At 37.5% G+C, this 17,605-nt stretch overlaps 1 protein-coding gene across 8 annotated transcripts in view; it reads right to left on the bottom strand.

The window, feature by feature from the left end:
* SDCCAG8 (SHH signaling and ciliogenesis regulator SDCCAG8) overlaps nucleotides 1-17,605 on the bottom strand; it is a 280,184-nt gene that overhangs the window by 72,128 nt on the left and 190,451 nt on the right. For 7 of the 8 annotated variants that reach the window (XR_016039634.1, XM_088845497.1, XM_088845499.1 and 4 more), the window contains exons 14-15: nucleotides 8,768-8,895; nucleotides 6,559-6,667 (exon numbers count right to left, since the gene is read on the bottom strand). The exons of the other annotated variant lie outside the window; for it this stretch is intronic. Coding sequence is in view for 6 of the 7 variants with exons in the window: in XM_088845497.1 (XP_088701623.1) it covers nucleotides 6,559-6,667; nucleotides 8,768-8,895 (237 nt within the window). In the remaining variant the exon portion in view is untranslated. The remainder of the gene's footprint in view (nucleotides 1-6,558; nucleotides 6,668-8,767; nucleotides 8,896-17,605) is intronic. 8 annotated transcript variants of the gene reach the window in all.

Genomic DNA, 17,605 nt, shown 5'->3' with positions numbered 1-17,605 from the left:
ATCAGCATAAAGTAATTCTATCTTATAAAATAAAAACAAATCTCTTGGTGTCCAGATTAGAAATTTCTCTTTTTTCCCTTTTCTTTATTTTCTGAATTTTTACAATGAACATGTATTTAAGACAAAAAATAAAGTCACTTTGATTCTGAAAAGGTTCATAAGAAACAAAAAGAACTGGGGACAAATTTTTCAAAATTAAAGAAAAGGGGGATGTAAAAAATGAGATGAATGAATATTAGAAGCATTATGTAATAAATCACTATTCCCCACTCTTCATCAAAATTCCAATTAAAAAAGTACAAGGGATATGAAAAATATTCACAGAAGAATAAACATAAATGGTCTATAAATATTTAGAAAATATTCAATTTCCCTATTATTCAAAGAAATGCCTAATAAAAGCAGATAAATTTGGCTTTAATAAAAGTGAAACATTTATTATATGCCTATACTATACCAGGTTGTGGAATTCATCCTTCACATTATGATCTCAATTAATCCTACAAGGTAACTGTTTATTCCCTTTTCTCTGTGGGGTAAATATGAGATTTAATGATTTGCCTGAGGTCACCCAAATGGTTATTAGCAAAGCCCAGACACAAACACTGTTCTGGCCAACTCTAAAGGGGTTGCCCCACCCACAAAATCTCTCTTCTTTTTGTCACGTACTGTATGCACATAGATATACTGAGCAGAATTTAGTGTAGTACTTAAGCAAAGTCATACATGTTAACAGCCTTAAAAGGGTGCATAGTCTTGGACCAGCAATCCTCCTTTCAGACATCTCAACTAAAAAGATCATGAAAAAATTCAGATTTAGGTATAAAATTATTATTAGATTATTCATTACATTTAAAAATAGTTTAAAATTCTGATGAATTACTATGCACCCAAATGATTCAGTTAAAATTATGTTTTCACAGTATTTACTGATATAGAAAACTCTACATTAGATATTATTAAATAAAAAAGCAAGATGCAACTATACACACAGACACACACACACACATACAAACTATGATGTCACAGTATAAATGTATGGTAACATACACATATACCTACACATGGAAAAGGACTGAAAAGCAATATGTCCAAAGTTAACAATAGTTAGCTGGATGGTAATGTCACAGGAAAATAAATGCCTGATATTGAGTTTATCTTATGTATATAATTTCAAAAATATAGATGTTAATAGTAAAATACATATTACTATCAGGTATTTTATTTCTATAGTATTTTTCTCCTTTGCATATTTTATGTGTATGTTTTTCTGTTTGTTTATGGTAGTAATTTGCCTACCAACTTCCAATGTTCAATAAAAATTTGGTACATGTATATGTTCATTATCTTTTATCTGTCTTTAGTCCATGATATATTGAAAGAACTAGCCATTTGCAAAGTTTAAAGAGTAAACTTATGAACTTCTATGTTAGCTTGAGATTACATTTGTGGCATGACTATCCTAGCGTCATATAAAAAGAAAATTGACTCTAATCCATTTTCATAGAAAATTTAGGTAATTTCTGGCTTTACGGAAGCATGAACTTCTCTCTGCATTTTTATATAGCAGTTATATTGTGTAATTACATTTGCATGAAGTATAATATTTTACTACTATAATTAGTATTACAGTGATTGCTTTTTAAGGAAAAACATGACCCCTTAATTTTTTATTCTTTTAGAGACTCATTCAACTTTTGGTAATAATTAGCAGAGGCCAATATCAGTTTCTTCCTGTATAATATAATTTTTGTAGCATCCCAAACTACCATCATCTAAACATGCACAGGAAAAAAAAAAAATAGTTCAACCGGGTGTGTGCTCTTTACTTCAATTAAACTCACACAGTTGGATACCTACTGTTGCCAAAACAGTAATATAATTTATACATTATAGTCCACACAGTAAAACTACACTAAAAGTCATTTAACAATATTTATAACACCATAAAATACAGTGTTAAAATATATGAACTGCAATATGTACCAAAATTGTAAAATTTGTTTCTCATCATCAGTGATTAAAACCACGATCATTGCTCTAGCCTCAAAACCCACAACCCTGGTGACAGATTAGAATTCAAATCTTAATGATCAATTTACAATTAACAAGATAGAAGTGAAACAAATTAAACCAACCATTATATATAACGAGACCCAATGGACTCCCATTGTTCCTCTTAATTACAAAACGCAAGTCACAAATACACAATGGGTACTGTTAGACATCAATCCACAAGCCTAGCAACCCAGAAAGTGACAATGATAGAAAAGAAAGAGAAGCAAAACCGCGTAGACCCCAGTTCTATGCTCTATGTCCTATTCTGTTCAATGGGGCAAAAGTGTTGAGAGGTGAAAACCTAGCACATGCTGGATCCCCAGTCTGCAGCTGGCAGAGGGTCCCTTCTAGCCGGTGCCCAACCTTTCTGAGCTCTTCCCAAGGCATGTTTTAGATTTCACTGCAAACTGCACTGCAAACATTTCAGTGCTGATTCATCTAAGCGCTTTGGGAGAGGGAACACATCCTTCATTTTAATAGGAAAAAAAAAAATCACAGTTGCACCAAAGATATTTAAATATCTCCATGTACCAACTTCGAAAACAAGCCTATCACTGTAATAAGCTCTCAGAGTCCTGGGGAATAAAGACAAAGGGAGCTAAAGTTTATGTGAGTTTCATCTAAAATCAGCCAGAATGTCTGCCTGGTGCCAATTAAAAGCAAAAAGGAATTACTGCTCTTGTCTGATGGTCAAAAACAAGCTACATAAAATGCATGAAATTGGCGGTTCACTTTTAGCTTTAAAATGAGATGTGCCATTCACAAAACCTGGGGTTACAGACACCACTCGAGCAGTGTGGAAGGCATACTGTGTAGGAAGCACTGGTTCGTCACTGTGGAGGACTTGCAGACAGCAGAAGCAATAAGCACAGCCATAATGCGACTTACGTCTACTTGGGAGAAAACACATATAACATACACACAGGCGGAGGAACCATTTCTAAACACTTTCACAAAGCAGCTTAGCATGTGGATGGGGTAAAGAGTAAGAGTGTCTGGGAGTGGTTCCCCTGCATTGTCAGCTAACCCAGTGATTCTTCAGGGGCTCTAGTCAAAGGACTAGATCTATGATTTTAAAAAAAAAAAAAAAGGCTTAAATAAATGGCATGAATCCATATATTTAGCATGGGATTTTGAATAACATAAAATTCTTAGACCAAAATAAATGTTTAAATTGTTCGTCAACATGAAATAAATACACTTACTTTCAGGAAAAAGTTTTACTGTGGTACTCTGAGGAAAAGCTGGATTAAAATTAGCCTATGGTTTAAATAATGATTTTGGAGATGGCACTTCCACAATGACAACAGCTTAGAAAAGTCAAAAAACTTCAAGATTTCCTCATCTCAAAGCACAGGGCAGGGACTATTTATCCCAAAAGTTTAGCAGACGGTAAATAGAGGCTCACTCCTGGAGAGCTTCTACAGGGCTTCATAAATTCATAGTTTTATTTTAAAAGAAATACTCAGAGCCCTACAAGTTTATAGATGTTTTCAAAACAAAGATAGTATCAAAAAATGGAGTGTCTTTCATGTAGGAACCCAGAGTGAGATGAGAAATTAAGAGTAAACAAACAAATAAGAAACCCCCAAACACAACTGATCCTATCTACTAATTTCTTGTGAGACACACAAAACATATATTTTGTAAATTTTATACATTTTATATCATTGTAATGATAATAAGTTACAACTTATTTAGTTTTTATTATTTGCTAGGTTTTAGTTTGGAATCAACATATAAAGTTACAGTAGATGCGTATTTTAACTCTTTAGACTTACAAGACAAAGTCCAGAGCAGGACCTGAAACACAACCAAATCTGATCACAATTTCCTGATCCTGCATTGCCTTCAAAAAGGTTTTCCATTGTGGTACAGACTTTATGTCTGTCAGCAAATTATGGCACTCAGACCCTGGCAAAGACAATAATTGCTAGTGAAGGGATATCCTCATTGCCAGTCAAGACCCTTAAAATGATGCCATCAGTGACAGCAATAGCACCTACTGTATACTTTTATGTGTCAAGCATGGTGTTAGGTGTTATATGTATACCTATATCTCCCTCTCTAAATTTCTAATTCCCACCAAAATCCTGTATCATAGTTTTTAAGAGGTTTTTACAAATGGAGAAGCTGAGGTTTGGAGAAATTAAGCCAGGGACCCAAGGTTATGAAGCTAAGTGGCAAAGCAAGATTCAAACCTTATTCTTTCTGAATTCCAAAGTGTTTTTTTTTTTTTACTGCACACTGCCCATCATCAAAAAAGAAATAGTGTGGAACCAGAGTCAGATCATGATACAGAGGGTAACACCATGCTTGTTTGTTTCATTCATTCATTCAATATGTATTGGGTACCAGGTCAGATGGTAAAGAATCTAAGCCCTGCAATGCAGGAGACCTGGGTTTGATCCCTGGGCTGGGAAGATCCCCTGGAGCAGGACATGGCAACTCAATCCAGTACTCTTGCCTGGAGAATCCCCATGGACAGAGGAGCCTGGCAGGCTACCGTCCATGGGGTCGCAAAGAGTCAGACACGACTGAGCGACTAAGCACAGCACAGCACCAGCTCTGTATCAGACATAAAGGAACACATTCAATTGACAAAGCAGTGGTCAGGAGCTAGAAACAGAAGTGAGAGGAGTTGAAGAGAAGAGAGGCTGAGGTTCAAGTTCACAAGACCAGGGTAAACTGCTAGACCTAGAGCAGGGAAAAGAAGGCCTTAGAGCACATGGCACAGGTTAACCCAGGCTCACAGTTAACCCTCACATACGCAAGTATGCTCCATGGAAATTTAAAGATTAATTTTTCCCTCCTAAACTTTCCCATCATAATTACTTTGGTCTGGATTTTCTTTTGTGGTGGATGTAAGATATTATTCTTATGAAAGGTACAGGCTTTGGAACCAGAAATATCTAAGTTAGAATTCTAGTGTGCCTACTTATTAGCTTTTTAAATGCTCTGAGTATTGCTTTCCCCATCCATAAAAGAAGATAATTCATGTCTCAAGCTGTTGTGAGAATTAAATAATATAAAGCAAGCATATAGATTCTCTTTCTCTTTTATATACTTCAATTTCCTGAATTATACCTGAATTAGACAGCAAGATAATTAATCAGTAATCAATCCCAAAGCAATCTTAAGATAACAAACTCTTTTAAGGCCCAAGTTTTTCTTAAATTATTAATGTGTTTGTTTGTATCTATGTGAAGTAAATAAAAAATTTCTAGTTAGAATACTTCCTGTTGATATGAGGGTCTCCTCCAGGGCATAATTATTTGGGTTTCCTTGTCAAATTTCCTGGAAATACTGGGTATTTTGGTACTCTGAGCCTTTTCCCTTCCCAAATAAGATATCTAATTAGTATTTGCTAAGAAGGTGCATGCTTAGAGCACATTCTGGGTGGTTATAGGAGTTTCTGCCTTCCTGTAAGCAGAATGAATTGGATTCACAAGCGCTCTGATTTTTCAAAAGATTCAGGGATGGGGATTCCACAAACTAGGCCAGATTATTGATGCAGGAACCCAAGATGGGACTCAGAGTGATTAGATATGCTCTGATCCTCCTAGAAATTCATTCTGAATGACATACCTAAGCCAGTAGTTGGTTTGTTGAGACCTACTGCTTGCTGTTTGATAATATAAGTGAGTTTCAAAACAATATAAAAGAGAAGGTATACTATTTTCCCATTAGGTTATATTGTAACTGATACTTTAGCTAGTTAAGTGAATGATTTCCTTTGAGTTCAAGTCAAAGCGATTCTGTTCAACATCATTCATTTGCAAGAGGAAACCACAGTTCAAACAGGGCAAATAAATTTGTCTAAGATTACACAGTTCCTGTCAGAGCTAAGATGAGAATTCAGGCTTCTCAGAATTTAGAATAGAAATAATTCATTTATTGTGATAATATGATTGAAAAATGTACAGAAAAAATTCATTAAGATCTCAATCAATGGATTTATAAAAGAGCATAAACCTATAAAAAGAATGATGGTTCTATTAAAATAAAACAATTTTAGGAGAAAAGATGATTTTGGTTTATTTCAAAGTGTCATCTACTTTAACTTTTATACATACATATTTTATTTATTGCCATTTGACTTAAAGATAGCTTTTATGTGTTCGTGGAGAACTATAATAGACTAAAACATGTTGGCTGTATTAAAGTAAAACTTTAGAACTGCTTGACTCACCAGTATGTTTTATTAGAATAATTGCCATTTTGACCCTTGTGTTCTAACATTTTATAGTTTTCAATTCTGAACATTAAAAAGGTCAAATAATAGTATGTACACCTAATTATGAAAAAAACACCGAGGTGTCTATATGGACAATTAAGAAAATTTTCAGAGAGAAAATGTTTTTTACAGGAAATATGTCAATACCTATCTAATTTTGACATTAGACTATAAAATAGTGGAAATGCTGTCCTTTAGGGAAAAAAATTATAGCATTCACATAAACAGTGCTCTGAAAGTACTGCATAAATAATATTACCCACCTGCTTTTCTGAGAGATTTGTTCCAGTTTCCTGGCTAACATGCAGCACTCTTCCTTCAGCTTTGTCAAAAATGAATTCTGGGAGGTCAGCAATGAATACTGTTCATTTTCTGGAAATAACAATAAACCCTCCTATAAACATCAGATGCTTATGGTTGTAGCTCTGCAGTGCAATGCATAGTGGTAAAAGCAATAAGACTGACTACCACATGTTTCCTGTAAGACACTAGATCACTTTTAGGGTCCTAGGTCAAAGGAATGCTCATCTGGCAAGACACTGAACCTTGTGAGACATTTATTTTCCTAATAATTACACACTAGAAACATTTCTGATCATACCAGCTTTGTGTAAATTTTAACATGCTAATAACTGTCAAATACCTCAAGTGGAGTCATAGATTTTTTTATCTTTGTAATTTTCAATATACTCTTCTTTTTAAAATTTTATTCTAAACAGAATGTCAAATTTATCACAATCAGATAATTCAAAACTAAAATAATTGAGAAACTCTTTCTATACTGTAATTCATGCTTTATGTTTCATATTTGCTCATATATTTCACTACGCCCACCTTGCATATACTTCTGTTTATATAAAAAAACCCACATAATTTTCCTTACATTTCCATCAACAGTGTGAACTTTAGTGCAGATCTGACAAAAGAAACTGAAGAGAGTATGTATTTTTGTGCAAAATACAAGGAAGTATTCTTATGGTGGCTCAGTTAATACTCTTATCTAGTATTCAGAGATACTGCCGAAGACTCCTTGATCACCAGGATCCTCCTAGTAGTGGGGGCAAACAATAATTTATCCTATAATTTCCTCCTTTTGTTTTTAGTGGAAAAACAACTAGTAAGCCTGGTAAAATTTCATTTCTTCTGGCCAAACGCTGTGAGAAGAAAATCTCTACTGAAAGTGATGGGTGAATTATGCAGATCAATATGACATTTGCCTCTTTATTATCTAATACATAATTTAATGAATTTTATGTTAGCAATTTTTCACTTATAAGATAAGCAACACTTTTTTTTTTACCATGTTATCAAATATAGTATACATTAAATCACATGAAAATTATCTTTAGGTGAAAGGTTTAACAGGCCCTTTCTTTCTCTTCAGTTTTCGATAGTGACTGGCAAAAAAGCATATAGCATACAAAGCAAAATAAATCAAGACACTAAAAATTAAGCAACATTTTTCTGGAAGAGACAGGATCAATTAAACTTTCGTTTTAATAGTACAATCAGCTTGGAGTATGTGGTGTGGAATTATAATGACTGACACTGTCTTGTTTTGACTAACACTGTCTGTGAACACACAACTCAAAAGTGAAAGGAACTACAGAATGCTCCGACTGAACAAATCAAACTGCCTATTTTCAAAGTGCATTTTACTTTCAAATTAAAGGTAAAGAGTTACTGGCCAACTCAGCCTGCAGAATAGCGCCAATGTGATGAAAGATGGCAATTTTTAGCCAAGCTGCCAGCTGTGGTCAATGCCTTGTATTAGTGAATTTTAACAGCAGTTGTGAGAACTTGAAGAATGCAAAGGATTAAACATCACTTTAGACTGGGTTGGGGGAGGTGGGATAATCATACAAATGCTAAAAATGTTCGAAGCTGCAAAGATTAAATAAAGGAACATATCAATTTGGAGCCACTGAATTACATCCAGCTGCGACAGTGAATTAAGAACCGATTAATGGCTAAAGCTTTTCTCCAGTTTGGATGCTGAAGCAAACTCATTAGGCTTTTAGAGTAGCTATAATGTGTGTACTGTGGGAACTGTTCAGTGCTATTCAGGAGACTCTAACTGTAAGCTCAGAGCATTTCCCGCAGAGCTTCTGATGCTATTTTCTTTATATAACATGTGTGCCTGAAAACCCAGCCAAAAACAAGCCCTTTGTTTTTCTACTTTGTTGTGGTCTCTCTCAGCTTTACGTTTCTTGAACACAGGTAAATAAACTCATAATCCAGATGGTGCAACAGATGTGAGAGCAGCACTCTGAAATCAACAGACAGTGGGCAATACTTTCCATTTTCTCTTTTAAACGCTAACTAATATGTAATTCGGAATCTCCGGTGTAGTTAGCATCTGCTCCCTTCGGCCAGCCAAAGGTTACAGGTGTTCCTGATGTCATTTCACAGTAAGGCGTGGGCCTGGCTTGTGAGCAAGTGCCCAGGCTCTAATCTTTCCCTACCACCTACCAGTTTTGTCATGCTGGGCTTCCATTTGCTGTATCTTCTGTGTCAGCTCCTGCTCTCTTTGCTGGGCCTGAAGGGCTTGGGCCTTTGCTTCATTGCTAAAGCTCTGCTGAATGCTATCTTTTTCCAGTCTACAAGGCAGAGAGGAGACAGACAGAAATTTAATCTACACATGCACTAACCCCCATCATTTCCCCTACAGACCTCAGAGAGCTGATATGGAGTAAACTGTTCAGCATAAGCAGACAACAATCTTTCCACAGACTCCCAATTTTCAGGGGAGAATTCAAAGGACCTTTCGAGCAATGTTTAATACCTGCCATAAATCCAAATGAACTAAGGTAAGCAACTTTAAAAATCAAAATATCATGACAACTGAATTAATGGTGTTTTGTAACTTTAAAACACAAACATCATTTTCTATAACATTTTCAGTGTTGCTGGCCGCCAGTTAATCTTTTTTCCCCTGAATGGTCAATATTTCCTAAAGATCCAGAAGTTACAGGATCAATACAGTGTGATTCAATACACCCCAAAACTTAAACTCTTGAAACTAAGCTTCGTGGATCACCTCTGCTTTTGCTCCCAAACTTATTACGGAATCTCAAATATAATGTAGGAGGTTCTATCTTGAGGCAGAAATGCATGCTTTCATTAAATATTTTCACACATTAGGCCATGTAATGTGAATATAAATATGAAAATGAAAAATGTCTCCCAGAACTTCATAATAAAATCCCTTTAGGGCCACACGGAAAGAATTGCAGGATGAGAAGCTTCTGTAGTCAAAGAGCTCATCCCACTGTAATTGGATATTGACCAGTGGATAGGTCTATATCCAATCACAGTGACTCCTAAAGAGATGAACTTCCTAAACAGTTAGAACCTGAAGAATGCAAAGGACCTCATCTCTGGCAGCTCTGTGGATACTGACACTGTCTGCGCGTGCACACACACACAACACACACATTAGGTGGGTTCTTTATACTCTAAATATGGGTAGGTGATATGAAAGTTTCCTTCCATTAACTGGCTTAGTTTTTTCTAACTCCTAATCTCCTTGTGGGCATTTCTCATCCATGCTGCTTTAGTTTACTAATTGAGAGATTTACTGTCTTGTCTTTGCCAAACTAAAAATAAACAATCCCATAAACCTATCACTACTAGTCTATGTACCGCTGTGGAACTTCAAATCACTGGTTTCTAATTATAAAGCAACATAAGGAAAGTCTATTGAAATCGGTCAATGCATGTGGTAATGTTGTAGTATAAATTCCAGAATGAAAATACACCCACACCTCACTCAAATGGATCATCAGGGGGCCACGCTAAATGTGAAATAAGGTCCCTTCTGGTACTTTTAATAACAACACCCTTTGGACTGGCTCCAAGGTCTGGCCTCATTCTCAGTTCCAAACTGGCATACTGCAGCAAATGGAGTCGGGCTAGGCCACTTTTTGCCTCTCCAGTCATACCACATATTTTTTGGCCATGGAAAACTGCATGTCTCTATGTTTTGCTGGATGTCTCCACACCCCCCTCACCCTTCTCTACCCTCCACCGACTCCTGTCATCCTTGCCCAGTGTATGTTACTCCTTTAGGACCTGCTCAATATTCCCTCCTCTTCTCCCCCTTCTCCTAAATTAACTATTCTTTCCTCAAGGTGACATCAGTATGAAAGAAAGTGAAAGTGTTAGTCGCTCAGTGTCACATCCAACTCTTTGCAACCCCATGGACTGTAGCCTGCCAGGCTCCTCTGTCCATGGGATTTCCCAGGCAGGAATATAGGAGTGGATTGGCATTTCCTCCTCTAGGGGAGCTTCCTGACCCAGGGATAGAACCTATGGAGACATGGGTTCTATCTCCTGCCTTGGCAGGTGAATTCTTGACTATTGAGCCACCTGGGAAGCCCTGTGTACATATGCATCCTACTAAGATAACATTGGGCTTCCCTGGTGGCTCAGAGGTTAAAGCGTCTGCCTCCAATGCGGGAGACCCGGGTTCGATCCCTGGGTCGGGAAGATCCCCTGGAGAAGGAAACGGTAACCCACTCCAGTATTCTTGCCTGGAGAATCCCATGGACGGAGAAGCCTGGTAGGCTACAGTCCACGGGGTCGCAAAGAGTCGGACACGACTGAGCGACGGAACGGAAGATAACATTTGTCACAGTTCAGTTGTTGGTTTACTTGTCTGTCTCTTTTTGTCCTGTTTGTCTATACACACCCTGAGCCCAGTTCAGTATGTGGCATACAGGAAGTGGGCAGTGAACAATTAATGAATCGATGTTCTTACATACTTGCCATGGGGGAAAAGAAGGCTGCAGTCTTTAAGTGAAGCTGCAGAATCTGCTCAGGTCTTACATGAGGATTCCAAACATGTTAAAAGAGAGAAAGAGAGAAGAGGACAGAAGAGGATGGTTCTAATGGTGCTGCCAGCTGGAGATGCTGCTGCTGAAAGTTAGCTCAAAAAGGGCACCTTGTATTCTTACATTGAGCAACCATCCCCAAGACAGAGAATTAGAATTCTGAGACTCCCAATACTGGGTGACCAAAAAGTGTAGTGTTCAAAACCAATACCCACTGGAGAGCAAAACGGGCATTAAAAAAAAATATTATACTAAGGCAGTCATAACTGGGACTATCGTTTGTAGACTAGGGCTTATGGTTCACTTACACAAAGGAGTTGTCAATCTCACCAGTCATTTTCAGAATGAGGAATTACCTGATTATTGATCTCCTAGAGAAAAGAGTCACTGTCTTATTGTAGTTCTCCTCATAGAATAATTTAAAAGGATGCTCTACCAACAATGTTGTTATACATCAACTTTTGTTTCTTGATTCCTTCTCCAACTTTTACGCTTTGTGAGAAACTACACATTTTACTTTCAGTTACATTAAAAAAAATGGCATATTCTTGCTTTCTTACCTTCTTTATATACTCCTTTCCTTCTATGTTACCACTTTTCCCTGCAGGGTCTTTCTTTCTTTTACTTAAATACAACTTTAAAATGTTAGAAATGCGAAGGAATCTCAAATTTAATCAAACCTTTTCACATTATAGTTGGGGAAAAGAAGAGGGCCATAAAGAGTTAGAAATCTGCTCAAAGGTTACTGAAAATGCTATAAAGGCAGAGGTGTGATTTGATATATATTGATTTCAGTTCAGTTCAGTTCACTCGCTCAGTCGTGTCTGACTCTTTGCGACCCCATTAATCACAGCACACCTGGCCTCCCTGTCCATCACCAACTCCCAGAGTTCACTCAAACTCACCTCCATCGAGTTGGTGATGCCATCCAGCCATCTCATTCTCGGTCGTCCCCTTCTCCTCCTGCCCCAATGCCTCCCAGCATCAGAGTCTTTTCCAGTGAGTCAACTCTTTGCATGAGGTGGCCAAAGTATTGCAGTTTCAGCTTTAGTATCAGTCCTTCCAATGAACACCCAGGACTGAGCTCCATTAGAATGGACTGGTTGGATCTCCTTGCAGTCCAAGGGACTCTCAAGAGTCTTCTCCAACACCACAGTTGAAAAGCATCAGTTCTTTGGAGATCAGCTTTCTTCACAGTCCAACTCTCACATCCATACATGACCACTGGAAAAACCATAGCCTTGACTAGATGGACCTTTGTTGGCAAAGTAATGTCTCTGCTTTTTAATATGCTATCTAGGTTGGTCATAACTTTCCTTCCAAGGAGTAAGCGTCTTTTAATTTCATGGCTGCAATCAGCATCTGCAGTGATTTTGGAGCCCCCAAAAAATAAAGTCTGACACTGTTTCCACTGTTTCCCCATCTATTTCCCATGAAGTGATGGGCCCAGATGCCATGATCTTAGTTTTCTGAATGTTGAGCTTTAAGTCAGCTTTTTCACTCTATTCTTTCACTTTCATCAAGAGGTTTTTTAGTTCCTCTTCACTTTCTGCCATAAGGGTGGTGTCATCTGCATATCTGAGGTTATTGATATTTCTCCCAGCAATCTTGATTCCAGGTTGTGCTTCTTCCAGCCCAGCGTTCCTCATGATGTACTCTGCATATAAGTTAAATAAGCAGGGTAACAATATACAATCTTGACTTACACTTTTCCTGATTTGGAACCAGTCTGTTGTTTCATGTCCAGTTCTAACCGTTGCTTCCTGACCTGCATATAGGTTTCTCAAGAGGCAGGTCAGGTGGTCTGGCATTCCCATCTCTTTCAGAATTTTCCACAGTTTATTGTGATCCATACAGTCAAAGGCATTGGCCTAGTCAATAAAGCAGAAGTAGATGTTTTTCTGGAACTCTCTTGATTTTTCCATGATCCAGAGGATGTTGGCAATTTGATCTCTGGTTCCTCTGCCTTTTCTAAAACCAGCTTGAACATCTGGAAGTTCACGGATCACGTATTGCTGAAGCCTGGCTTGGAGAATTTTGAGCATGACTTTACTAGCGTGTAAGATGGCTGCAAATATGTGGTAGTTTGAGCATTCTTTGGCATTGCCTTTGTTTGGGATTGGAATGAAGACTGACCTTTTCCAGTCCTGTGGCCACTGCTGAGTTTTCCAAATTTGCTGGCATATTGAGTGCAGCACTTTCACAGCATCATCTTTTAGGATTTTAAATAGCTCAACTGGAATTCCATCACCTCTGCTATCTTTGTTCATAGTGATGCTTTCTAAGGCCCACTTGACTTCACATTCCAGGATGTCTGGCTCTAGGTCAGTGATCACACCATCATGATTATCTGGGTTGTGAAGATCTTTTTTGTACAGTTCTTCTGTGTATTCTTGCCACCTCTTCTTAATATCTTCTGCTTCTGTTAGGTCCATACCATTTCTGTCCTTTATCGAGCCCATCTTTGCATGAAACGTTCCCTTGGTATCTCTAATTTTCTTGAAGAGATCTCTAGTCTTTCCCATTCTGTTGTTTTCCTCTATTTCTTTGCATTGATCACTGAGGAAGTCTTTCTTATCTCTCCTTGCTATTCTTTGGAACTCTGCATTCAGATGCTTATATCTTTCATTTTCTCCTTTGCTTTTTACCTCTTTTCTTTTCACAGCTATTTGTAAGGCCTCCCCAGACAACCATTTTGCTTTTTTGCATTTCTTTTCCATGGGGATGGTCTTGGTCCCTGTCTCCTGTACAATGTCACGAACCTCCGACCATAGTTCATCATGCACTCTATTTATCAGATCTGGTCCCTTAAATCTATTTCTCACTTCCACTGTATAGTCATAAGGGATTTGATTTAGGTCATATCTGAATAGTCTAGTGGTTTTCCCTACTTTCTTCAATTTAAGTCTGAATTTGGCAATAAGGAGTTCATGGTCTGAGCCACAGTCAGCTCCCGAGTCTTGTTTTTGCTGACTGTATAGAGCTTCTCCATCTTTGGCTGCAAAGAATATAATCAATCTGATTTCGGTGTTGACCATCTGGTGATATCCATGTGTAGAGTCTTCTCTTGTATTGTTGGATGAGGGTGTTTGCTATGACCAGTGCGTTCTCTTGGCAAAACTCTATTAGCCTTTGCCCTGCTTCATTCTGTGCTCCTAGGCCAAATTTGCCTGTTACTCCAGGTGTTTCTTGACTTCCTACTTTTGCATTCCAGTCCCCTCTAATGAAAAGGACATCTTTTTTGGGTGTTAGTTCTAAAAAGGTCTTGTAGGTCTTCATAGAACTTTGGCTTCTTCAGTGTTACTGGTTGGGGCATAAGCTTGGATTACTGTAATACTGAATGGTTTGCCTTGGAAACAAACAGAGATCATTCTGTCGTTTTTGAGACTGCATCCAAGTACTGCATTTCGGACTCTTTTGTTGACCATGATGGCTACTCCATTTCTTCTAAGGGATTCCTGCCCACAGTAGTAGATATAATGGTCTTCTGAGTTAAATTCACCCATTCCAGTCCATTTTAGTTCACTAATTCCTAGAATTTAGATCACGGATTCCTAAAATTATTTTGATTTAGGTAATGCAATAGTGGATTGAAAGAATTATTAAAAGTTATCTGGGCATTCAAAGACATGATCAGAGAAGAATCCAAAACAATTCATTTAATATTTAACATAACTCTATTATGTGAAAGACATTCTGCTAGGCACAGGTCAAATGAAGATAGGTAAATATGGCATAGTCCTTACATTAATAGGAAATTCAAAATGGCCAGAATAAAAGGTGAAATACACCATACAAAAGGTACTAGGGAATAAAACTATCAAAGCATAGAAAGAGGTCAGTTTCAGCTGGGTGTGAGAGCCTCATGAAAGATAGCTAGGCCAGTCCACCCCTACTGGTTTTCATTCAGTCCTCACTCAAAATACTTATAATCTCATTTAACCAAACTTATAGCTAGACATAGTTTACAAATTTGAATAAAAGCAATGGCATTAGAGAAGAATTTCTTGATTGTTATTAAAATAATGCTGAAAGATTTATTCATAATAACTAAAACCTAGAAATAACCTAAATGTCCATGAACTGCTTAATAGATAAACTGTGATATAGCTTTACAATGGAATACTAGGAGTGGTAGTAATAAAAGGGAACTGTTACATATAACACCTGGGTGAATCTCAAAGGCAGTATGCTTAAAGAGGCACAAAAGGTATATATTATGATTTCATTTATTTCATTTCACACACGAAATTCCAGCAAATTAAACTATAGTGTGACTGATCAGTGTTTCGAGGACCTGGAGGTAGGGGATGGGCATAAGGGAATTTTGGGGATTGATAGAAATGTTCTCTATCATGGTTATGATGGTTCCGTAACTATGCACATTTGTCAAGACACATTGAATTGCAAACTTAAAATTGGTGATTTTTATTATATTTAAATTTACCTCAATAGAGCTGACTTTAAAAAGGAGCACATGTACTAGAATTGGAACATCCAAGTTTTTCTCCAAGTTATGCACATCACCTGTGGCAGCAGATGCATGTGCAGGTCATGTCGATGTTTATTGATATTAACAAAAGGAGGGAGCAGTACTCTGGAGTCTCAAATATACACAGAGGTTCAGTTCAGTTCAGTTCAGTCGCTCAGTCGTGTCCGACTCTCCGTGACCCCATGAATCACAGCACGCCAGGCCTCCCTGTCCATCACCAACTCCCGGAGTTCACTCAAACTCATGTCCACAGAGTCGGTGATGCCATCCAGCCATCTCATTCTCTGTCGTCCCCTTCTCCTCCCGCCCTCAACCTTTCCCAGTATCAGAGTCTTTTCCAGTGAGTCAACTCGTCGCATGAGGTGGCCAAAGTATTGCAGTGTCAGCTTTAGCATCAGTCCTTCCAATGAACACCCAGGATCGATCTCCTCTAGAATGGACTGGTTGGATCTCCTTACAGTCCAAGGGACTCTCAAGAGTCTTCTCCAACACCACAGTTCAAAAGCATCAATTCTTCGGCACTCAGCTTTCTTCACAATCCAACTCTCACATCCATACATGACCACGGGAAAAACCATAGCCTTGACTAGACGGACCTTGGTTGGCAAAGTAATGTCTCTGCTTTTTAATATGCTGTCTAGGTTGGTCATAACTTTCCTTCCAAGGAGTAAGTGTCTTTTAATTTCATGGCTGCAATCAGCATCCGCAGTGATTTTGGGGCACTCCTTTTTTACAATTATAATTCTGGTTGATTATATCTTCTCAAAATGTCATTTGCTATCCCATTTTAAAAAAATGGATTGAATAAAATGGAATTGAAGAACTAACTTTATGTTTCTAATCCACAGCTTTTCCATATTGTTTATTTTAAATCTTGCTATTTAAAAAAATCCATGTTACAGAACAAAGATGATTAGATGGATTTTTTTTTTAATTTCACTACTTACATTAAAAGATTAAATGTTTCTGATGATCCTAAAGTTCACCGGTGGGTGTAGGTCAGAAATCATGAAAGCCTTAAGTACAACCTGAGGACAAAGACGTGGTGGTGGCGGTGATTTGAGGCACCAATCCTGTCTGCCGTGTTTATACTCATCTTTTTACGAGTGACTGAAATTCTAGTATCAGACATATAACACTTTTTGGTTAAAAGGTATTTTTCCCTTTTAAAGTAAAACATAGAGAGCTTCGTAACAGTAGCATATTGGTATAATAAAATGCTTGAGACCATTTACAACATGCTTACTCGACGAGAGCCATTCTTGATGGACTTACAGAGAGAAGTAGCAGGGAGCTAAGATACATGATGTCCTTTTGTCCCAATAATGGTGATATCATCTTCGATCACTTGGTTGATGTTATTGGTGTCCTGGAAAATGTTTAATAATTGATTCGGGGTGGGGACATCCCTCATTTGCAGTGCTTACCAGTTTTCAGTGTAAATACTTCTACCAGGGCCTATTTTAATAATATGATATTATCTTATTCTTGTGCACTTGTTGGCTTTCTATTCCAGAAGATGTTCCAGGTTCTTCTTGTACTGTCCTTTACCAGTCTTGGAATCAGCATTCGCTCAAGGAGCTCTTGTGCCTTTTAGTGGAGAATCCAAGATGTGTCACTAGGTGGTGATAATTGCTAGTGACAAGTCTTGGCTTCTATGTCACCTTAGTAGACAGAGCCAGTATATGAATATGAAAGTACATATAAATGTATAGATATGAATATTTGTCTATAGGCCTTTATATGAATATAAACATAACACATTCAAATTGATGTCTCTAATTCCAATCCAGTAACATAGATATAACCTAGTTTTCCCTCTTTCTCTAAGTGTAACATTCTTCTCAATAGCGAGAAACTTGGAATCCATTATCTTCAACATATTCATTTTCTTGAACTTAGTATATACAGAAAGTGCTTTCAAAGCTGCTAATCTACTATGGAAAGCAAATCTATGAGTAACTAAAATTAAATATTTCCTTA

Source organism: Moschus berezovskii, chromosome 17 (assembly GCF_049115385.1).
Source record: "Moschus berezovskii isolate FMDL1 chromosome 17, NW_MosBer_1.0, whole genome shotgun sequence".
NCBI classification, from domain to species: Eukaryota; Metazoa; Chordata; class Mammalia; order Artiodactyla; family Moschidae; genus Moschus; species Moschus berezovskii.
Note: the sequence above shows the minus strand (reverse complement) of the source record. Positions and strands in the feature narration are given on the sequence as shown.